The sequence below is a fragment of the Miscanthus floridulus genome, chromosome 16, assembly GCF_019320115.1.
Source record: "Miscanthus floridulus cultivar M001 chromosome 16, ASM1932011v1, whole genome shotgun sequence".
Lineage (NCBI taxonomy): Eukaryota > Viridiplantae > Streptophyta > Magnoliopsida > Poales > Poaceae > Miscanthus > Miscanthus floridulus.
The window spans coordinates 26,764,570-26,788,656 of record NC_089595.1 but is presented as its reverse complement, the minus strand read 5'-3'; the positions used below and the strand labels follow the sequence as shown (position 1 = coordinate 26,788,656).

At 53.7% G+C, this 24,087-nt stretch overlaps 1 protein-coding gene and 1 long non-coding RNA gene across 8 annotated transcripts; one reads left to right on the top strand and one right to left on the bottom strand.

Annotated features, from left to right (window-relative positions):
* Positions 1-14,918: 14,918 nt before the first annotated feature.
* LOC136512771 (uncharacterized) lies at positions 14,919-18,914 on the bottom strand. Of its 7 annotated transcripts, none has more exons than XR_010773199.1 (4): positions 18,437-18,914; positions 16,272-18,361; positions 15,735-16,178; positions 14,919-15,197 (listed from the first exon to the last, which is right to left on the bottom strand). It is a non-coding gene; the product is annotated as an uncharacterized lncRNA (long non-coding RNA). The 7 variants fall into 7 exon arrangements; XR_010773200.1 differs by having other exon boundaries at positions 16,272-18,358; XR_010773202.1 differs by having other exon boundaries at positions 16,272-17,872; positions 18,131-18,913.
* Positions 18,915-19,776: 862 nt separating this feature from the next.
* Positions 19,777-21,133, top strand: LOC136513016 (uncharacterized). Its single transcript, XM_066507016.1, has one exon. The coding sequence runs from the start codon at positions 19,897-19,899 to the stop codon at positions 21,064-21,066; it is 1,170 nt and encodes a 389-aa protein (XP_066363113.1). The 5' UTR covers positions 19,777-19,896; the 3' UTR covers positions 21,067-21,133.
* The last annotated feature ends 2,954 nt before the right edge of the window (positions 21,134-24,087 follow it).

The window sequence follows — 24,087 nt, the reverse complement described above, 5'->3', positions numbered from 1 at the left end:
ATGGGTAAGGCGGTAAGAGGTAGCACGCATAAGATGGGCTCGAGACGCGCCATCAGGGGTGCGGGCGTACCAGTGGTGCGGCCATACCCTGGAGGTGTTGTCTCGGCCCAATCTTTGTTCTATAGGCCTTTAGGACTACATGGGCCACTCCTGCAAAGTTTGGCCCTATTTGGAGCACGTTTGCTTTGGGTTTTGGGCCTTTTTCTCCACGTGACAGGGCCCTGATTTGCCTGGTAAGTGGGCCTTCTCCCCCTGGGCTCATGTCGGGTGATGTTACACCTTCTCCTATTGCGTATTTGGGCGCGTTTTCCTTGTTATTCCAACATGTCCTCCTGTGAATGTTAAAACACCAAAACTCATGGAAATCATTAGTTCTAAAGCCCTATGTCTAAGTTTGGTGTCCAAGTTGGTTCATTTTATGTGATAGTTGGCGGTTAAAAGTGTGAGTTAAGGACCGCCAACATGCATGACGTACGCTGATGTCACCTTGGCTTGTGCGCGCAAAGGAACAGTGAGAGGACCAGATGCTAGGGCGCGTCAGGTCAGGCATTGACCTGATGCGTTCAGGTCATGTTTTTGTCGCTCTGGATGTTCTCTATAAATGATTGAACTCCACGTGGTGGCGAGTCCGGTCACTTCCTCCAGTGTGCCGGTCGAACATTAACAGCGCAGGGCTCGAGGACTTAGCCATTGGAGATTGATGCACGGTATTCAAAGACCATGACACGTGGTGGCAGATCGCCGACCGGACGCTGGTGCGGGCGCGTCCGATCAACTCGACCAGCGCGTTCGGTCAGTACATAGAGAGCTTCCTCTTGACCCTAACAGCTCTATTCATTTGAGGGGCCCTATAAATAGTTGGTGGTTGGCTCCAAGGTGACTCTCTTGGCACTTTGACATTCCTAACATCCTTATGAGCCGAAGCAAACACCTCCCACTCATTTCCATCATTGATTCATCATCATAGTGAGATTGGGAGTGATTCTAAGTGTATTTGCTTGAGTGATTGCATCTAGTGGCACTTGAAGATCGTTGTGGCTGTAGATTTCTTGTTACTCTTGGTGACTACCACCACCTAGATGGCTTGGAGCAACGGAGGAGCTTCGCCGTGAGTTGGTGATTGTTCGTGGCCAGCTCCGGTGATTGTGAGGGGGTCTTGTACCTTCCTCGGTGGAGTGCCGAAAGGTAACTCTAGTGGATTGCTCATGTCATTGAGTTACCTCACTTGTGGGTAGGTTCTTGTGGTGTCCAATTGTGTGGACGAGATTCGTGCAACACCTCTTAGCCGTCGAACCACCAAGTGTTGGTCGACACAACGGGGACTAGCGTGCTGGCAAGCACTTGAACCTTGGAAGAAAAATTGGTTGTCTCTTGCCCTTTGGTATTCTCTTGGTGATAGAATTGGCATTGATATTGTGATTGGTTCATCTCTCGACACGGCGGTATAATCAACTTGCTCACCCTTTTACATTCCCACAAACTAGTTGTAGCAAGCTCTTTAGTGTAGCTAGAATTGAGAGCTTGCTTTGTAGCTTAAGTTCATCTAGTGGAGCTCTTTAGTGTAGCAAGTTTGAAAGCTCTTAGTGAGTAGCAACTTAGCCTCTTGTGTGCCTAGTGATCATAGAAACTAGAATTGTTGAATAGGTGGCTTGCAACCCTTGTAGAGCTAGAGCAAGTTTGCATTTCGCTATTTGTCATACTAATCAAATTGCTCTAGTGATCTTGTAGATTTTTAAATAGGTTTTTCACCCCCCTCTAGCCATATTAAGACCTTTCACCAACTCACCCCTGTGTAGAAGCCACACCGGCCATGATCGTGTGCTCATTTGGATGTAGAAGATGAGAGAGAATAGAAGAGAAGTTAGAGGATTAAGGTGAAAAGAAGATAGAGAAAAAAGCTAAGAAATAATTTAGAATGAGTCTGAGGTTTTTAATACAAAAGTGTAGTGGCATAAGATGAAATGGAAAATAGAGAAAAAAAAGCTGAGAAATAATTTAGAATGAGTCTGAGGTTCTCAATACAAAAGTGTAGTGGCATAAGATGAAATGGAAAAAATTGACACTAGCTCAACTGAGGGTAAAATAGACATTCATCCACCTAGAATAGACAGCAATGGTAGAAGAGGAACAAAAGTTTAGACAATGTCATTGATGATCGACAAACTTTTTTTAATGGTGTATATAGAATTTCAAACTTTTATAATGACTAGTAAATATACCCATGCGTTGCTATGGATTTTTAATTATTTTTTATCTCCCTGTTTCATTGTTTCCAACTAAGAATTTGAATTTGACCCTTGTTTGGAAACTAACTTTTTTATTAAATATGTCACGGCATCATCGTAGAATAGATAATTGTTGAGCAATAAATACGTGATAGAATATGTTGGAAATTAATAATTAATTCACTAATATACTGTTTGAACTATATATGAATATGCATTATGACAGAGTTCTCATTTTCTTATACATATTTTGTAGAGCACTTAAAATATAACGTCCAAAACATGTCTTTAATAACTGTCAATGTTCGTTCCATGGTGTCTTGATAAGCTCTGTTGTTACTGGATGCAAGTGATGTGTCAAATTAACGCATCCTCGTTCGGCTTACCCCATATTTGGTTTTGTCGGATACCGTGAGAAAGGGTACCCTAAGCAAAATCCAAAAAACGACTGCTTAGACTTCGTAAAGATCGAAACCAGCTAAACGCTGTTGGCCTCGGCCGATTCTCCGACTCGCCCGAGGCTCCAAGGGCCTCGGCCGATTCTCCGACTCGCCCGAGGCCCATCGCCGCAGGCCTCGGCCGATTCTCCGATTCGCCCGAGGCCCCCTCGCTACCGACCCCGAGCGATTCCCCGCCAAAGGCCACGGCCGGGCCACCGACCCTCCGTCTCGCGCAAGGCAGGCTCGGCAGCACTCCGCCGCCTCTTCCTTCTCCCGTCCCTCTGACAAAACGTCGTGTCACAACAGCTCAGCCGACTGTTGCCCCTGACGACAACCGCACGCCCGGCACAGTACAGCAGAGTGGCCGATGGGACAGGAGGCAGGACTGGGCAGGGGTTACCCGCCACTGTACTAACCACCGTGACGCCCATGCCTCACTATGCTGCCAACTCCTGCACCGAGGACAATGCAGCGTGGGGAGCCACATCTGGGCTACTGTAGCCTCGGAATCGGTACCCAAGGCCAATAACTCCCCCCAAGAACCTCCAGTTTGCTTCACGGGCTCGGCAGCCTGAGGGTCCATGACCACCGAGCCCCCCGCGATGGCTCGGCCTCGGCATAGCCGCTGCCCCCTACGGCGTCATTACACGGCAACCCGCACGACGCCCGCCATGTCCTGCATCAAGCCGTACTGGAGCCCCACGACGCACAAGACCGAGTACGACCAGCATGTCACTTCCGCACGTCCTATCGAGGCGCTCAACCACTCCGACAAATCACACGGCGGCGCAGTGCAGCGACGTGGCAGACCGGACGTCCGTCACGTCAGCGCCCTGCCATCCACGACGGGACTGTGCAAGGGTTACCGGCTACTGTGCTGCCTAAACTCCTGCACCAAGGACGGACACGGCGTGGGGAGTCAGAACCGGGTTCCTGTGACCTCGGGGCCAGCGAACCGACCGCTCCGCCCCGCTCGAGACCCCCGATGAGCCTCGGATTCCGCCTCGCCCGAGACTCCCGGTAGGGCCTCGGGCGAACTGGCCATGCTCCGCCTCGCCCGAGGCTGGGCTCGTCCCGCAATCTCGTCACCTCCACCTCAAAGGTCACTCTGGCGGGCTATCGCATCCAATTAATGCACCCAGCTGCCCGCACTACGAAAGTCACGATCGGCAGCATGCCGCGACAGGACAACGGTCAAATCGCCTTTTTACCATCCCTTACTGACGATACGGGGCACCGTATCCTATAGACGCGTGTTCGGCACTATTCCGCCCAAATCAACTATCGGCGATGGCCGCCCAGACCTCACATTGCCACCCGCTAAAGGCCTCGGCACAGCAGGCCTCGGCACAGTGGGTCTCGGCCTCAGCGCGACAGGTCTCGACACAGCCTACTACAGCAGCCCCCAGGCCTCGGCATTTCACCAAGTCAACAAAAGTACAAGAGCGCAGCATGTCGTCAGCCTTGAAGACCATACCGACTAGACATCGATTGGAACTCCCACGACGCCATACTGCTTCAGGGAGCGGAATACGTCAGCAAATAGTAGCCTTCTCATGTACCTCTCGCTTCCTCCTTGTAACTATAAAAGGAGGTAGCCAGGGCCATTTCTGGGGGGCAGGAGGACAAACACACCGATAGAATCACGCACTTCCACGCTGCTTGGGAGCAACGTCCCAAGCAGTTCGCACCACCCACGCCGAGACCTGGGGCTAGCTCCCTCTCTCACTCAGCTTGTAACCCCCTACCACGAGCACTCCGGTGCAAGGAATACAAGATCAATCTCTCAGACTGGACGTAGGGCCTCGACTGCCCGAACCAGTATAAACCTTGTGTCTCTTTGCATCACCATCCGGGATTAGGGACACGCAGTACAAATTCACTCGTTGGTTGAGGGACCCCCGGTTCCAAAACACCGACAGTTGGCGCGCTAGGCAGGGGCCTCTGCGTGTCAGCTTCGTCATCCTAGCAAGTTCCGGATGGCAGACCACATACGACCATTGCGCCTCGGTACCATAGTTTGGTTCGGGAGCCTAGAGTTCATGTCTCTAGGGTATGAGTACGACATGGTGCTCCTCACTCCTCGAACCCCACCATCCGACGACGAAGTCGCGCCCCGGCAGCCCAGGCGTAGGCGGCGTCCGGGCGGCCGCTCTCGCCACGCTCGCCGGGCACGGCGCGAGCAAGGCCACCCCGACGCTACGCGAGCCCGGAGCAGCACGACACTCCCCGCCGATATCCTGCGACCAGCTGTTGGTACGGGGTCCCTGACTGGGGACCTGTCTGACCTGAGCCTGGACAAAGGAAAATCGCCGGGGGCTTACGACGATGCCCAGTCATCTAACCCCGCTCCGCCACTCCCTGAAGAACCGACCCCAGCGGGGCGGAATCTAGAGACGGCCCCGTTCCCATACCCCTTTGGGTTGAGAAATGCCGCCACCTCCTACGCCTACGCTTACGCCGCCGCCCACGAGCACCCCTCGGAACGCCGCCAGCGCTTCGCTCTCGACCTGAGCACCCACTCCGACCCCTCGGACGAGGACGAGGCGTGGCCCGGGGTGGATTTCTCCGAACTCCACAACCCTGGGGCTTTACGTCAATTCTTGGCCGCAAGCGACTACTGCCTCGGCTATTCCGACTCCGACGACGAAGGGACTTACGATCCATCCCGTGAGTGCTTCCACGTCGGACTACAGGCGTACAACGAGCAAAGCAACCGCACTGCCCGCGAAGACGCCCTCGACCAACTGGAGGAAGCCCGCGACGTCGCGCTACTACACTCAGCCAGGTATCAGCAAGCCCTACGACGCTACCAAGCCCGGCGCGTCCAAAGCCGGGACCTGAAGGTGGGCGACCTAGTGCTGAGACTGAGGCAGAGCAACAAGGGCCGCCACAAGCTGACCCCACCCTGGGAGGGGCCGTATATCGTCGCTCAAGTGCTGAAGCCCGGGACCTACAAGTTAGCCAACGAGAAGGGCGAAATCTTCACCAACGCTTGGAACATAGAACAGCTACGTCGTTTCTACCCTTAAATTTCCAAACGTTGTTTACATTGTTTCTCGAAATAAATAAAGAAGCGTTCTTTAATTGTTATAATCTTTCGAGGAACCCCCTTATAGACAAATCGGCTGTATAGAACCCAAGGACTGAAAGATCGTCTCAAGGGCGAAAAGGCCGGCCGAGTCGTGAGAACGGCCTATGCCTCTGGGCTACGGCAGCTCCCTCACCACCGTTTCGCCCAAAGGACAGCTTAGGTTCCGAGGAAGTTCTTTGCAGAGAGGTTATCTATCGATAGGGGCTCGACGTCACTATAACGCAATAAGGGAGACTCGGCTCTGCCTCTGCAAAGTCGAGCCTCCCTCGGGGGCTAAAAAGGGGGAACCCCCCTAAGTCCCGGACACCATTTCTCAACCGTTTTTCCGAAAATTTCCACACCAAACTCTCTCGCGCTCCGACGGGACCTTCGCAAGAAACCCAAAGACCAAAAGCCTGTCTAGAGGCCAAAGGGCCGGCTGAGTCGTGAGAACGGCCTACGCCTCTGGGCTACGGCAGCTCCCTCACCGCCCTTCGCCGAAGGACGGCTTAGGTTCCGAGGGATTTCTTCGCGATCGGGACAGAGGGCACGAACTTAGAAATAGAATGGAAAACGGTTAAGAAGCACACATACGCAAATACTTTAAGGGCCTCGACGGCCACAAAAAAACGTCACGATTCGGCAACTAACTCGATCCGGTTACATGGCCCCTTTTGGCCCAGGTCAGAGCTCAAGGATCGGCGGCTGGCGCGGGAGGAACCACCTCTTCTTCGAACAGCTTGGCCAACGCGGTGCCAGGTGCCTCGGCCGCCTCCAACAGCCTCACGACCTCTGCATCAGCCTCCTCGTCATCTTCTGGCAACACGTAGCCGTCGCTGACAGCCTCGAGGTTGATGGCGTAGTGCGAGGAGACGACGGCCAGGGCGCGCTTGACACCCGTGTGCAACGCCCCTCGGAGTCTCTCGCGGACGTGGCCGCTCAACGCGATGAGGCGGCTCCCAAGGGAGCTAGCTGATTGGACCTCCTCGACGTCCAGAGCCTCGCAGGCAGACCGGACAGCGCTGCGCAGCGCCTCGTGCTCCCGGACCTCGACATCCAGCGCTGCTTGCGCCGCGACGGAGGCCTCAGCCGCCTGGGAGGCCTCTTTCTCCAGATCTACGTCGCAGCAAGGGGTCAGGAGTCAAGCGCAAACCAGGACAAAAAGAGCAAATGGAACGAGGAACATGGTTCAAGCGGAACTTACCCTCGGCCTTGCCCTTCCAGGCTAAGACCTCGACCCGAGAGGCCTCGGCCGCCTTGGTAGCCTCTGCCAGGGCGACTTTTGTCGCCTGATGCTCGCTCTGCTCCGCACCCAGCTGCTCGGCTGTAGCCTTCGCAGAGGCCGTCGCTTCTTGGGCCCGAAGCCTGAAGGAGTCTCGCTCCTCCTCCAGTTCCTTGATCTTGGCCACCAGAGGGGCGGACTGCTCCTTAGCCATGGCCAGCTCCGCCTGAATGTCGGCACAACGAAGGCGGAGGTCCTCCACTTCCGCACTCCGCGCCGACAATAGTCCCTGGGCATCGGCAAGCAAGCCCTTCTGGCGCCGGAGCTGGTCCCAGATATCCCTCTCATTTCGCAGGAACACCGATTTCCCAAGGGATCGGGTCTCGAGCTCCTAAGGAGGCAAAACAAAAAACACACGTCAAAACACTGCGAGCGGGCTCGGAGAGAAAACAACGCGGCACGAGAGGGGAAAAGTACTCACCCGAGTGACACCAGGCAAGTCCCTTTCCATGACAGTCATCGCTGTCTGCAACGACCGCACGGCCAATCGGCGATACTCCTCGAGGGTATCCCAACGCCCCCCCTCGGCGACGTCCTCAAGGGCGAACACAGGCTCCCCCTCGGGATCAGCCTGGTCCCGCCAGAAAACACGCGGGAAGTTCCACCCACGGGGCTCGGGCCGTAGCGGGACGAGGGCCGAACTCCCCTCGGCAGGATCTGGGACCTGTTGCTCCGCGGTACTGGCCGCCTCGACGTCCGCCGCCTCCTTCCCTCGGGAGGAATCATCAGACGAGATTGTCTGAACCAGGGGCGGCGCCAAAATTTGCCCCGTCTCCACCTCCATCACCTCGGTCTCGACGGACCCAAGGGCTCTGGCCTCCGCCATCTCTACCTTGATGGCCTCGGCGTCCACCGCCCTGACGTCGGAGGTCTTGGGGGCTCCGACCTCGCCCTCAGTGGCCTCGGCAATAGCAGACGCCCCAGCCTCCTTCGCGGCCGCCTCGGCCCCCTGTTCCTGGGCAGCCTCCTCCTCCACTCGCTCCGCGGCCGCCTCGGCCCCCTGTTCCTGGGCAGCCGCCTCCTCCGAAACGGCCTCACCCGACGCCGCGCCACGTCGCGCGTCAGCCTGCGCCTCCGCTGCCTGATGGGCGGAGGAGCTAACGTTCACCTTGAGCGCCTTACGGGGCGCCAAGGGAGGGTCTCCCACCAGAAGCGTCTGGCTGCAAGAAAAGACACTCCCAAGGTCAGCATGCAACCAAGGGGCAAACAAGAAGCGGACTCCGCCAGGAAAGACGCTTACCGCGAACGGGGATGCAACCGCTTCGACACCGTCCGCCTCCTCTGCAACGGCGGCGGTGGTGGCAGCAACGTGGCCTCGGTGTCCACCAGCGCCAGCTGGTCCCCGTCGGACCCCGGCACCTCCTCGACCCTTCGCGGAGATAATGGGGTCGCCCCCACCGTCACCCGCTCAGCCTCCACCGTCGAACCCATCGGGCCGACGGCACGCTCCTCCGACACCCGCGCCTCGGGTGTGCCGGCCTCGGCGCCGGGACGGACCACCACTGGCCCCGGGACACCTCCTCCTTCTCCTAGGGGCGTCAGGCTCCTCGCCGGCGCCCCGGGAACCATCTCCCTGATGTCGGGGAGGTGTTCCAGGCAGGCCGTCCCCACCTCGCACCCACCGCCGTCGCTCGAAGAATCCGACACCAACGGCGAGGGAGACGGCTCCAAAGGGAGACCGTCGAGCCTCTGGCGCCGGCGACGGGCGTCCAGCTTTTCGCGCGCGAGGATCTTCTTCGTGCGCTTCGCCTCCTGGGCATCTTTCTTCTTCTTCTCCTCCTCGGCACGCGCCCTGTTCACGGATCGCCGCCGGGCGTCCTCAGGAACGGGCGGCGGGGAGCCTCGCACGTCTCTTATCCCCTGTGAGAGCGACGAAGTAAGACAACAGACCAAAAAGGCGAAAAACAAGAAGGACGCGAAAGCCTCGACAACATCCAACTTACCAGCGAGACATACCCCCGCGACGGGCGCATCGGGAACGGCATCAAGTCATCGAGCCTTGGCTTCCCGTCTACCGCCTCCCTCACCCGACGCAGGGTCTCGTCATCGGTAAGCGCGAAGGCGGACATCTTGATACCGGCGACCGGGTCGCTCGGCGTCATCTCGAACAGCCGCCGTCGCCGGGCCATTAGCGGCAACACCCTCCGGCGGTGAAAGGCCGCCACGACCACGGCCGCCGAAAGGCCGCAGTCACGCAGCTTCCCCAAGGCCCTCAAGAGCGGTTCCAGCCTAGGCTGGTCGACCTTGATGACGCCGTACCCCCATTTCTCCGGTTGACTCTCTACAACCCGCCCGGTATAAGGGGGAAGTCCTCCGCCGTCGTTGCGGAGGTAGAACCAGCCGTCATACCAACGACGGTTGGACGTTGATAGCTGGGCCGGGATGTAGAGGGACTGCCGGTCTTGGCGCACGTGGAGGGTGCAGCCGCCGGCCCTCTGCGCCTTCCGAGCCCCCCTCGTTCCCCCCGGCTTGGAGGTGAACGTCGCTCGGAACAAATGGAGCCACAACTCCTAGTGGGGAGCGATCCCTAGATACCCCTCGCAGACGGCGACGAAGATGGCCGCCTGCGCGATGGAGTTGGGGCTGAAATTGTGCAGCTCCACGCCATAGTAGTGCGGGAGTGCCCGCATGAAGCTATCCGCCGGCGACCCGAAGCCTCGCTCGTGGAAGACGACGAAGCTCACCACGTAACCGTCGCGCTGCCTCGGCTCCGACTCGTCCCCCGGAGCAATCCACTCCGGCTCGTCGGGGTCGGTGATCGGGCGAAGAAGACCGGCCTCCACGAGCGACTGCAGCTTCTCCTCGGTGACGTCGGACCGCTCCCAGGGATCCGCCGGGAGGATGACGGGACCACCAGCCATCGCGCGGCGGAGGACGCTGCTACAGCGGTAATCTCTCTCCCTCTCTCTTTCGATCTCTCGCCCTCGCACTTCTCTTCCCCGGCGCTCTATGCTCTCAGCGACGGCACGGAGGCAGCAAAGGCGAACGCGGAAAAGGTAAGGAGGGAGAGGGCGAGGCTGTTTGCGTATTTATGCAGGGACGAATCGAAACCACCGGGCGACGAAATCGGGGAAGTTTCCCCCAGGAAATCCGGCGCGGTTATCCAGATCCGGTCTTACCGCCCACTCCCTCCTCATTAATTGCGTGTGCAGTTACGTCCCGTCGACTGACGCCACGTCACGCCCAACCGCAGCAGCTGCAGGCGTCGTCCCACCTCCCTGAAAAAGCTGCCTCAAAAGGCGCGCCTGCCGTTGCTGACCGCAGGGAGAGAGGTAACCCCCACCCGATTCCTTTCAGGCAAAGGGACCAGGCACCGAGCCCGTTACGGTCCAGGGGTTCGAAGGCTGGGCCCTCAGGGGTTTCGACAGCCGCCCCAGGACAACAGAGTCAGGGGCGACTACGGGCGAGCCTATGCGAGGCCGAGGCCCAAGCAAGCGAAACGCTTGGGATGCCCTGTGTCGTGTCCGAGACCGGCAGGGAAGTCTCCGAATGGGATCCCACCGTAGGGAGGCACCGAGCCACCGAGGCCCAGCGAACGGCCTCGGCACCCACTAGAGAAACCCTCCGGTACTCTTGGAGCGCGTCTCCGGACCGCTAGCCGACCCCCAGCGAACGGGGTACGGGCCTCCACTCGGACTTACCCGATAACAGCTCACCGGAAATGCCGTCGCTCGCGCCCACCGAGGGTAGCGTGGCATCTTCCACCCCTCCTTCCGAGCGAAAAGGAAGCGCGAGGGTCGAACAAAGAGTCAGGAGAATCCCTGACGGCCCTCTCGCTCCGCGCAGAGGCTAAGGGACTCTTCCTGCAAAACGTTGCCGAGTCCCAGCGACCTGGGCTCGCACGCGAGGGGACTCAGCAACACAAACCCTCCTTCCGAGCGAAAAGGAAGCGCGAGGGTCGAACAAAAAGTCAGGAGAATCCCTGACGGCCCTCTTGCTCCGTGCAGAGGCTAAGGGACTCTTCCTGCGACACATTGCCGAATCCCAGCGACTTGGGCTCGCACACGAGGGGGCTCGGCAATACAAACCCTCCTTCCGAGCGAAAAGGAAGCGCGAGGGTCGTTCAAAAAGCCGGAAGAACTCCTGACGGCCCTCTTGCTCCGTGCAGAGGCTAGGGAGCTCCTTCTGCAAAAAGACGCCGAGACCCCGCGACCTAAGCTCGCACCCGAGGGGGGCTCGGCAGTCAGACCCTCACACGCGAGGGGCGAACCAAAAGCCAGGGGACCTCTGACCGCTCTCTCGCTCCGCGCGAGAGACTCGGGGGCCCTCCTGCAACTTTGCCGAGACCCAGCAGCTCAGGCTCGCACACGAGTGGGCTCGGCAAACAGCCCCCCCCCCGTCCGAGCGAAAAGGACGGGCGGGGGACGGGCAAAAAAGACGGGAGGACCCCTGACCGCCCTCTCGCTCCGTGCGGAGGCTCGGGGGCTCTTCCTGCACCCGAGATAAAGACAAGCGACCCAAGCCCGTTACGGTCCAGGGGTTCGAAGGCTGGGCCCCCAGGGGTTTCGACAGCCGCCCCAGGACAACAGAGTCAGGGGCGACTACGGGCGAGCCTATGCGAGGCCGAGGCCCAAGCAAGCGAGACGCTTGGGATGCCCTGTGTCGTGTCCGAGACCGGCAGGGAAGTCTCCGAATGGGATCCCACCGTAGGGAGGCACCGAGCCACCGAGGCCCAGCGAACGGCCTCGGCACCCACTAGAGAAACCCTCCGGTACTCTTGGAGCGCGTCTCAGGACCGCTAGCCGACCCCCAGCGAACGGGGTACGGGCCTCCACTCGGACTTACCCGATAACAGCTCACCGGAAATGCCGTCGCTCGCGCCCACCGAGGGTAGCGTGGCATCTTCCACCCCTCCTTCCGAGCGAAAAGGAAGCGCGAGGGTCGAACAAAAAGTCAGGAGAATCCCTGACGGCCCTCTTGCTCCGCACAGAGGCTAAGGGACTCTTCCTGCGACACTTTGCCGAGACCCAGCGGCTCAGACTCGCACACGAGGGGTCTCGGCAAAACAAACCCTCCTTCCGAGCGAAAAGGAAGCGCGAGGGTCGAATAAAAAGTCGGGTGAACCCCTGACGGCCCTCTCGCTCCAGGCGGAGGCTAAGGGGCTCTTCCCGCAGCATCGTCGAGGCCCTGCGATCCGAACTCGCACCCACGGGCCCGGCAAACACAATGTAACTCCCCACTCGAAAGAGAGAAAAGCCCCTGGAGAAGTGAAATCACTCCTCCAGGGCCTCGGGGGCTACACCCGGCGGGTGCGCTCGTGCGCACCCACCGAAACCCCGAAAACAAAACAACATCCCGACAGGAACTATCAAGAGCCAATTCTCGTCAGAACCTCAGGGGGAGTGCCTCCACTCCCCCCAAGGCTCGGGGGCTACTGTCGGATACCGTGAGAAAGGGTACCCTAAGCAAAATCCAAAAAACGACTGCTTAGACTTCGTAAAGATCGAAACCAGCTAAACGCTGTTGGCCTCGGCCGATTCTCCGACTCGCCCGAGGCTCCAAGGGCCTCGGCCGATTCTCCGACTCGCCCGAGGCCCATCGCCGTAGGCCTCGGCCGATTCTCCGATTCGCCCGAGGCCCCCTCGCTACCGACCCCGAGCGATTCCCCGCCAAAGGCCACGGCCGGGCCACCGACCCTCCGTCTCGCGCAAGGCAGGCTCGGCAGCACTCCGCCGCCTCTTCCTTCTCCCGTCCCTCTGACAAAACGTCGTGTCACAACAGCTCAGCCGACTGTTGCCCCTGACGACAACCGCACGCCCGGCACAGTACAGCAGAGTGGCCGATGGGACAGGAGGCAGGACTGGGCAGGGGTTACCCGCCACTGTACTAACCACCGTGACGCCCATGCCTCACTATGCTGCCAACTCCTGCACCGAGGACAATGCAGCGTGGGGAGCCACATCTGGGCTACTGTAGCCTCGGAATCGGTACCCAAGGCCAATAACTCCCCCCAAGAACCTCCAGTTTGCTTCACGGGCTCGGCAGCCTGAGGGTCCATGACCACCGAGCCCCCCGCGATGGCTCGGCCTCGGCATAGCCGCTGCCCCCTACGGCGTCATTACACGGCAACCCGCACGACGCCCGCCATGTCCTGCATCAAGCCGTACTGGAGCCCCACGACGCACAAGACCGAGTACGACCAGCATGTCACTTCCGCACGTCCTATCGAGGCGCTCAACCACTCCGACAAATCACACGGCGGCGCAGTGCAGCGACGTGGCAGACCGGACGTCCGTCACGTCAGCGCCCTGCCATCCACGACGGGACTGTGCAAGGGTTACCGGCTACTGTGCTGCCTAAACTCCTGCACCAAGGACGGACACGGCGTGGGGAGTCAGAACCGGGTTCCTGTGACCTCGGGGCCAGCGAACCGACCGCTCCGCCCCGCTCGAGACCCCCGATGAGCCTCGGATTCCGCCTCGCCCGAGACTCCCGGTAGGGCCTCGGGCGAACTGGCCATGCTCCGCCTCGCCCGAGGCTGGGCTCGTCCCGCAATCTCGTCACCTCCACCTCAAAGGTCACTCTGGCGGGCTATCGCATCCAATTAATGCACCCAGCTGCCCGCACTACGAAAGTCACGATCGGCAGCATGCCGCGACAGGACAACGGTCAAATCGCCTTTTTACCATCCCTTACTGACGATACGGGGCACCGTATCCTATAGACGCGTGTTCGGCACTATTCCGCCCAAATCAACTATCGGCGATGGCCGCCCAGACCTCACATTGCCACCCGCTAAAGGCCTCGGCACAGCAGGCCTCGGCACAGTGGGTCTCGGCCTCAGCGCGACAGGTCTCGACACAGCCTACTACAGCAGCCCCCAGGCCTCGGCATTTCACCAAGTCAACAAAAGTACAAGAGCGCAGCATGTCGTCAGCCTTGAAGACCATACCGACTAGACATCGATTGGAACTCCCACGACGCCATACTGCTTCAGGGAGCGGAATACGTCAGCAAATAGTAGCCTTCTCATGTACCTCTCGCTTCCTCCTTGTAACTATAAAAGGAGGTAGCCAGGGCCATTTCTGGGGGGCAGGAGGACAAACACACCGATAGAATCACGCACTTCCACGCTGCTTGGGAGCAACGTCCCAAGCAGTTCGCACCACCCACGCCGAGACCTGGGGCTAGCTCCCTCTCTCACTCAGCTTGTAACCCCCTACCACGAGCACTCCGGTGCAAGGAATACAAGATCAATCTCTCAGACTGGACGTAGGGCCTCGACTGCCCGAACCAGTATAAACCTTGTGTCTCTTTGCATCACCATCCGGGATTAGGGACACGCAGTACAAATTCACTCGTTGGTTGAGGGACCCCCGGTTCCAAAACACCGACAGGTTTGTTCGGCTTCTTTTTTTAGCTAGAATAGTATTTTTCTTTCACAATAATTCAGTAAGAACAATGTTTTTCAGTCAATTTCAGCCAAAATTCTGCCAGCCGAATGGACCAACAATTATTTTATATATCTTTCTCTTTTGCACTTATGTATCCATCATGCTTTTCTTTTATATTTTGTATGTCGACTATTGCCAAGTATGTAACTTATTTGAATCCACATGTGCTGCCTGCTATAAATTTTTTTAACATTTAAATATCCTTTGCTTAATAGAACGCATATCCGATTGTATTCTTGCCAAGGAGTTGGTCGTTTGAATTCTCCATTGCGCATATCCGATTGTATTCTTGCAAGGAGTTGGTCGTTTGAATTCTCCTTTGTCTGCCTATAGCGGGAACATCAAAATGTAGCTGGTTCATGTCATCGACATGGAGCACCAACCCCTGCCACAACCATGACCCGCTGAACCCCAGCGACAGCCCGATGGCGGCCGCAGCCGCACCACACCACCGCCGACGTGGATCAGCAAGTTAGTGTACAGTACACACGTTTACACAGCGGCAACAGAACATCCATTACTCACGCTAAAATTATTATTCTGACTCTCTTTCCATTGTGCCCCCATGTCCCAGGACTTGCATTTAGGACTAAAATCTCTAACCAGTACAAACAACAAAAGCTGCTCTGATCCTGATTTCTCTAATTATTATTGCTAACGCACCCATAAATCACCATAACTTGCAGGATTTACCTACTTGTACACCACTGAAGTACAATTTGGACAAACAGGAGACCTCCAATGCGTCGCTGGGATCCTGCACGCCATAAAATTCCAAACAACCTGCACAGGGAACTCAAAACAGCGACGATCCTTTGTTATTCACGCAGCCTAGCAAGCCACAGAGAACTTGAAGCACACAACTGCGAAAAGAAGTCATGGATGGCATGCATCTCTTGTACGTTCATACGAGGCAAACAATCTCAACATAACATGTGCACAATATCCTAGCAAAGATCTCGGATGAAGATTTGCCGTGACAGGATTTTTTTTCCCTATTGTTTTTCCATGCTTGCGGCGTCAGGATAAGGAAAGCAAAGTCCAGCTGAGATATTCTTTGTTTTTTTCATTATTTTTAATTATATAAATGTATAGCATTTAAAAATATATCTTGTTGCTTGATTTGAAAATCAAGGGCTATGATCTGTTTAAGATACTACTTCTTGGGGAGTAAAATATGTACAGTAGCAAAGCCCGCTTAGGGCCTCGAGGTGATTCGCTAGGAGCTGAAATTTTGAATTATGCTGAGAAATCAGCAACCTTAAATTCCCAGTGACGGCACAGGAAAAACAAATGACTGAGAATGGAAATTTCAGTCACCTTTAAAAGCTCAGATGGACGAAAACCCCCAAGCCACAGGAAGCACCTTTCAGCAGGTGTCTTCCACATGCCTGAAAGTATATGAAATACATCAGCCTTTGCAGCAACACCTTTGACCTCGAATATTTCATCATAATGTGCCATTGCGCCATCTAGAATAAGCCGTAGATCACTGTCACTTGCATGAGCATTCACTGCAGTCCTCAACTCATTTATCTGTTTATTTTGGTCCTCTAGCCATCTAGCATATTCAATGTCAAAAGTCAACACTCCTGCAACAAGTTTATAATTTCAGATGCACTTCTAAGGATAAAGATAGCACTCAATCAAGATAGATTAATTAAATCCAGAAACACATAGAGCTACACAGATATAACAAATTAAAATATTTCCATTTCCACTCATGGCATAGGTTTGATCTTCAGAGCTTGAAATGAAGATTCCCTGAAAGTAATATCAAAGAGAGTCAAAATAACAGCACAAAGGTACTATTTTTCAAGCACTCAGTAAACATACATGCAACCAAGAAAGTGTTACCTGCTGGTGAGCTTTCTGGAGTTCCTGCTCCAGTTGTGCAAGTTTCAGCTTACTGCTCTCCGGTTGTTGCACATATGCCTTCACCAAAGATGAGAAGCAAATTGTGATGGCTAATTTGATATATGGAGAACAGACATGCATCTTGTTGCTCCAAATTAATTTGACATGGATAGCTCAAGGTTGCAGGTGAGTCTCAACGACGATGCTTTTGATTTGAGAACTATGAAGATGAAGCTAAACAGTACGCTGTTAGCGTGTAGTTGGAGGAAAGCAAGATCATCTTATCTGAACTCAGTCATACACAGCAGCAGCAGATATACTTTTATAAGAACAAAAAATATTGAATGATCAAGATTGACTGAAAAAAACACAAAATTCCTTGGTCCAACCAAATGAACCAGAATAAATCCTTTGGTCCACCAAATGAATCAGATTAAACTTCATTCATTCCACCCCTGAGGACCAGTCAGTTTTAGGAGCATCTAGATTTCCAGAGGAAACGCTTAGTTATCGCTCTAATCAGAGCTTTATTTCATCATATGTTGTGCTATCTATAACATGTACCTTCAGCCTTCAACGGCCCCGTTCGCTTGGAGGAATCTGAATGAATCTAGAGGAATTTGTGAGAGGAAAACACTGTTCTGGATGAAAAAAGAAGCGGATCAAGCCGGGTTTAAGGGCACACGAACCAACAAGTCTGAACTCAATCATACACAGCAGCAGCAGATATACTTTTATAAGAACTAAAAATATTGAATGATCAAGATGGCTGAAAAAAACACACAAAATCCTTTGGTCCAACCAAATGAACCAGAATAAATCCTTTGGTCCACCAAGGGTCTGTTTGGTTCGTGTAGCAGTAGAGCCTGGCTCGTATCTGAGAGCCAGGCTCACATGGGACAGGCTGAGCACATGCAACGCTGTCATGTTTGGTTGAGTGTATCTACTCAGCCTGGCTGAGAAGAGATGCTGTTTGGTTGCATGTACGAAGATATGCTGCATGGGATAAAAATATTATAAGGTTATGATTATGATTTTTATTTTGTACAAATACACTCTAAAAGTTCTTATTTTATCTAATTATGTCTTAAACATCTTTAAAACAAATTAATATCACTTGATATTTACTAATCATACACTGATACATCATTAGTCGAGTAAACAGCTGCACCGAGCGAGCCTGGCCCAGCAGAAACGGCCGATTCGGGCGTTTCCCCCGAGCCAGGCCCGACGGCACTTCCTGCATGCGGCCAGCCAGGCTCCAACGCTCCTCCGGCCAACCAAACGCTCCGACTCTGCACCCCACGAAGCATGTTCGTTCGGAACCAACGAACCAAACACGCCCCAAATGAATCAGATTAAACTTCATTCATTCCCCGGAGGACCAGTATCAGTTTTAGGAGCTTCTAAATTTCCAGAGGAAACGCTTAGTTATCGCTCTAATCAGAGCTTTATTTCATCATATGATGTGGTATCTATAACATGTACCTTCAGGCTTCAACAAGAATTCCAGTTCTTATGTGTGCTGATCAATGCCGAGAGCAGGCCAGCTGATGCCATCAGCCGATCAGCATGGAGCTTCCGAGCAGACCTCTATCAAACTAAAATCAATGAGCCAATTATATCCAATTTGACTTGCAAATTAACAATCCAATAATAGTAGCATCGTATGCAATGCAAGCAATCGCACGGAACAACACCACACCAACTTGCTGCGAAAGCTGAAGTGAAATCGCTGCAGGACAAACACGACACAGGACGCGTAGTGCTGACAGCCTGACATGGCATGCATATAGTGGGGCAGTATGTATAACCTGCTGCAGCGTCTGGTCGTCAGAACAATTAGTAAGGAAGCTAACCTTGTCGATCGTGTGTATGGCAAGAAGATTTGGTTCTTGCTCAGCTCGGCAAGAAGATTTGGTTCTTGCTCAGCTCGGCGAAATCAGAATTTGAAGGTGAGGTTTGTACGGCAAGATCAGGAGCTTCTCTGCTCGGCGAGATTAGGTACTTGTTCTGCTCGTCGAGGCGCTTCCCTGCTCGGTGAGATCAAGTAATTGTTCTGCTCGGCGATGAAATCGCAATAGCACCTTCTAGTTTTATATAGAAGATCCAACCGAAGAAAAAAGCAAAAGGAATTCGTGTAGAACGGGGAGTTCGTAACATACCATAGATGTGATGTTTGATTCGATTCCCGATCCGATTCCGGCTCCGACTCCGATGACCAACATGGCGGCGTCGGCAGCCTGGTTCCCGCAGGGGAACGGCCTGGGGGCCTACGACGGGCGGCCGGCCGGTCGGCTGTGGCCGCGCTGGGCGCCCTGGATCCAAAGGACGAGCAGACGTTCCTCCGGCCTGCGCCCGCGCCGCCGTCCATCTCCCAGCGAGGAGACGCTACTCCGGCATGCGCCCGCGTCGCCGCCGATCTCCAGCCGCGTCGCGCCGGCCTCCAAGAGGAAGGAACGAGCGCACGGATCGCGGCTGCCACCTTCGGAGGGAGCCGAGAGGCGCACAGGGATGGAATCCAGCCTTGATTGCACGCCGGGCATGGCTGGAGAGACGGAGCTGGGGAGGGAGAGACGGGCCGTGCCGCGCCGTGCGGGAGAGACGGAGGGGAGGGAGAGCGGAGTGGGTGAGGGAGAGTGGGCTTTTCCAGAGAAGCGAGGGAGAGGGCCGTGGAACGAGTGGGACAGTTGGGCTGAGGAATGGGCCAGATGAAAAACGGCCCAGACCATTAAAAAAAAGGCTGAAATTTTATCTTTTTATTAATAGGTATAGATATACTCAGTGCTTCCGCGCCGGTCAATTTAGCTTAAGTTGATATACAGCCTGTTCGCTGGCTCGTAAACGATCGTAAATTTCCAGTCGGGAATAGTGTTTTTCTCTCACACCAAACCAGCCAGCAGTAAATGATCCACGATACGATACGGCCTCCCGAATAGGCTGATAGTCTATAGTAAATAATTTTATCATTTAGGTCTCTAAATAAATTTATTGTTATAATTTATTCTATAACTAATCTAACAATATTTATTTTGTATCACGGACATTTGTACTTTTATATAAAATTTAGTCAAAGTTTAAAACGGATAATTGCATTCGGATGGAGGGAGTATACGGAAAAACCGGTAAAGACGCTCTCAAGCTTATGGCCCACTATGGGGTGATTGGTTCCTTTGGTGATGGGAGTCGGGATGGAGAGCCGGTCCAGGATGGTGAGATGCATGCTCAAACCGTGCATCTAATCATGTTTGGTTGTCTTTGTTGTTGGTGCAGTAGGAGATGAAATCTTATTTGGTTACATACATGGATGGAAATTTTAAATGTATGACATATAGGCCTCTGTATTATAGGCGCATTGTGTCGTTCTGCGTCGCGAGAAAAATAGGAATCAAGAAGAGGGATCTATGCGATAAATGAGAGGAAAAAAAAAAAAGATACGAGGCAGACATCAAACACAACAAGTGCACGAGCGATACTGGGATAATGCTCAGAAGCCTCCAGCGCACCCACCCACACACACACACCCCCAAATTTCCCACTGGATGCCCAGAGCCCCAAACCAGCAACGAGGCATTGCCCACCACCATCACCCACTCTGATTCCGGCCGAGGTGCGCCATCGCCGCATGGCTCCGGCGGCCGGCGCCCCCGTCGTCGCGCTGGGCGACGACCTCCTCCGCGAGGTCTTCATCCGCCTTCCGGCCTCCGTCGACCTCCTCCGCGCAGCCGCCGCCTGCAAGCCCTTCCTCCGCGCTGCCCGCAGCGCGCCCTTCCTCCGCCGCTTCCGCCGCCGCCACCCCTCTTCCTGCCCGCGCCTCCTCGGCTGCCTCATCCTCTTCTCCAACCGCCGCGGCGGCAAACCCCACTTCGTACCCATCTCTGCTTCCTCCTCGTCGTCGTCTGCGGCAGCGGCCGCCGACGGTGGCGACTTCGCCCTCTCCTTCCTTCCCGGCGGCGGTTGTCTGGGCCAGGGCGCAGACACGTGGAAGCACCTGGACTATCGCAACGGCCGCCTTCTCCTGGAGAACCTGGGGTCCCATGAACTCGCCATCGCGGATCCGATCTCCCGCCGCTGCCTCTCCCTCCCCGCGCCTCCCGCCGGGCGCGCCGTCGGGTACGGCCTCTTCGCCGACGACGGCGATTCGTCGGAGTTCCGGGTGGTTTGCGTTTCGCGGGACTCCGCCTCGCCCGAGCTGCGTGCGCTGGTCCTGGCCTCTGGCGAGCTCTCCTGGACCGACGTCGCCGGCATCGCGTGCCAGCCCGATCTAGCCGCCGGCTCCCGTGTGATGCAGGCGAACCGGTCGCTGTACTGGAGGCTCGAGGGCGGGGAGCGCATGGTGGCGTTCAGCACGGCGTCCATGGAGCTCTCGGTTTTGGACCTCCCGCCTGGCCTTTGGGAGCTTCCCTTCGTCGCCGTCGACAGGGGTGAAGAGGAGGATGTCAATGTCCTCCACCTGCTCACCATGAGCGGCTTCCGCGTCGAGGTGTGGGCAGGCACGGCGGACGGTGGGGGTGGGATGGCATGGAGGCGGGTGGAGAAATCGATGAGGTTCCACAAGGTACTGACGGTGGTGACCAATCCTTTATTCCAGTCATACCGCCGGAATGAGGTTGATGTCATCGGGGTGGCCGCTGGCCTTGTGTTCTTTCGGCAGTGGAATCATCTCTTCTCCATTGATCTTGAAACTATGAAGCTGAAGCAGTTGCCAAACGTGGAGCCCATGCGGGTGCTGACCTATCCTTACACAATCGCGTGGCCACCCTCTTTCTTGAATCCTGCTGGACAAGGCGGTTGATGTAGTGGGGAACTAGTCATTGTAGAGGCAATGGTGGAAAAGGAAGAATCTCGGTTGTTCTGATGAAGTCTTGGGGATGATCAGTTGCTATAGTTTGTGATTGTTAGAACATCTCCAGCAGTCCCAAGTACCTCCCCTTCCTCCAGCAGTTTCCCGATACTTTGGGCTTTTTTTTTTTCCACCAATATTTTCCTCATCTTCCCTCAAAGAAAGGGGAGATACAACTTCCCTAATACTATGGGTATCATCTTAACTACCACTTTTCAACCATATTTTCTCTTACACTCCTATGGGACCTATCTTTCATATGGATATTGGGGAGATATATTGGGGTACTGCTACAGCAACTTCCCCAATAAACCTAGAAAGTGGTATTGGGCTACCCAATACCATCTTATCAGGAGAGTTGTATTGGAGGACTGTTGGAGATGCTCTTACTAGTTTCTCCTATGGCCTTGTCCCTTCACTCCTATATTCACTTTTTTCTACTAGATTGGCACAATGTTGTCCGTACTCTCAACGGTGAAAGTATTGGCCCCATTCGGCTTACCAGAAACCGGTTTGTTCGGCTTCTTTTTTCAGCCGAAACGGTGTTTTTCTCTCACAACAATTCAGCTAGAACAGTGTTTTCAGCCAGTTTCAGCCAAGTTTCAGCCAGAATTGTGTTTGGTTGTTGTGCTCCAGTTATGCTCCTCAGAAACTGCTTAGTCGTTGTATAACTCGAATTATTTTGTGCCAATTTCTGGGTCACTCCATATGGTTTGTCACTTTCGGTTGCTTCCACAATTGTCATGTGTGCATCCACAACAAGGACTGAGAATTGATGTATCTGATGGTGGTAGTGGTTTTTCACTCTGCCTGAAGCAATTTGATCTATCTGAAGATTCCCACTGTTCTGCAGTGCACACGGGTCCTAGAGCTACTAAACACTATACTATCATGTATCTTGGACCCATCTTATGTTCGAGTATTGCATTGATGAATGTGAATATCTGTTCCAGGGGCTTAATTATCTAGGTTGATAGTATTGCGTTTTGTGTGAATGTACCTTTTTTATTATTTGGACAGTGATCCTGCAGCTGCAGCCAATCTTGTTCTGGAGTTAGCAATTTTGGATGCGGCACAGCAACTCTATTTGCTATGGTTTTGTTAAACATGGTCATTCATACGTTCTGTACATTGTCTGGAAGGTTGCAAGTGTAGAGTTAGCATTTTTAGATGCAAACTTAGCTGATGTTATGAATATCATACCGAAGCCATTAGCACTGGATTCAAGCAACTGCATTTGCTTGTTAAACATGATCATTCATACGTTATGTACATAGTCTGAAAGTTTGCAGATACAAAGCTGTGAAATCAGATTTGCATCACTATTCATTATCACTACAGAGGTCGACGCCATACAAGCTATCATGCATAGGCCTCCATGCGTGCGCAGCTATGATGCATGTCCACTTTCGCCTGCGTATCATCTTCTGAGATGATTGACTCTGTCCTTAGGGCAGGGTACCCATTGTTGATGCAGCAAACCATAATGCATTTTGTACAAATTTAGGCGACATATATGAATAAACAAACCCGAAACATAGTATAACAACTAAACATATAGGATTACTCTATTCCCTCCGTTTCAAATTATAAGATATTTTAGCTTTTCTAGATACATAAGTTTTGCTATACACTTAGATACTATGTATAAATATATAGTAAAAACAATGTATATAGAAAAAATATAATATCCTATAATTTGAAACAGAGGAAGTATTAAACAAGGACTTTTTTTTAGAAAAGGTAATTGAATAATTATAAATAATATTTTATGTCAAAAATTGAAAATAATTCAAACTTGGTGAATAAGTGAATTATAACATCAAAACACTCACATGGAGACTAATTAGGAGAGCACTGGCCACTGGAGATCGTGCTGGTCGGTAGTCAACACATTGGTTAGCACTGCTACTTCACCCGAGTGGTGTGGTTTGCAAGCAGCCCACCACTCAATACATCATTTCTGCCCCCTGACTCCCTGAGTAGGATAGAGTGCAGGAGATTTTAGCTTCCCAGCTTCAACCATACACATCTGATGATCATTTCCAAAAAAAAAAAAAAAAACTGACAGCTATGTGGTAAATTTAGAAGGCTAGAATTGCCACAAGGTTCAACAACAAAACTTGGTCCATATGGCAAATACACACTGCAGTAGCAGCGGATATGTGTACTACAAGTCTAATACAAAATGCAGATGACAAACAGATTCAAATGACAGCAACAATGGAGCTGACCCCAAGCACAGCAGGGATTGCCCTCCATCAACATCCAACTTATGTCTAGATATGTAGTAAAGCTATATATCTGGAAAAAAAACTAAAATGACTTTTAATTTGGAAGTATTTGGATGTCCAATAATGCCCTTCGTCTGCCTCTGAAGTTCCACCTTGTCCTTAATTGAGAGAGATCTTCCCTTTCATAACTTTGCCCTCTATGGCAATAGAGAACTTCTTCAGACTGTTTAGTAGCCGGGTCATTAAGATGTTAGAGAATTTAGGATCAACTAGGAGTAGATCTAGTGGGTTGACTTCACTAATTTGGCATAAACATCATATAGTTCATCGATGTGAAACCTAGAGAGAGAGAGAGAGACATACCTTTGGCTTGGCAGAAGAGGAAGAAGTCGCCATGGCAGTGGCGACGCAATGCGGAGCGGTGGAATCCAAAGGACGGTGGCGCGGCCGGCGGTGCTTCCCGTCACTGCAGTGCGCCCGCGATCGGATGAGGCCTTCTAGGGTTTGTCAGTGGGTTAGTGGCGTCAGCCAACCTCGTTCCCCACCTTTCTCTTTTTATAACGCTGTGTGACAGGGGCCTGCCGACCAGGAGTCAGTTGAGCGCCCCCGATCAGGACACGGTCAAGGGGTCCGACTCGATCATTGGATCAAGTCAGATGAGATCAATCCTAACATTCCCCCCCTTGATCTCATCTTATATTTTAAGCTTAGTCTTAAACTTAAAATACTTAACTTGGCA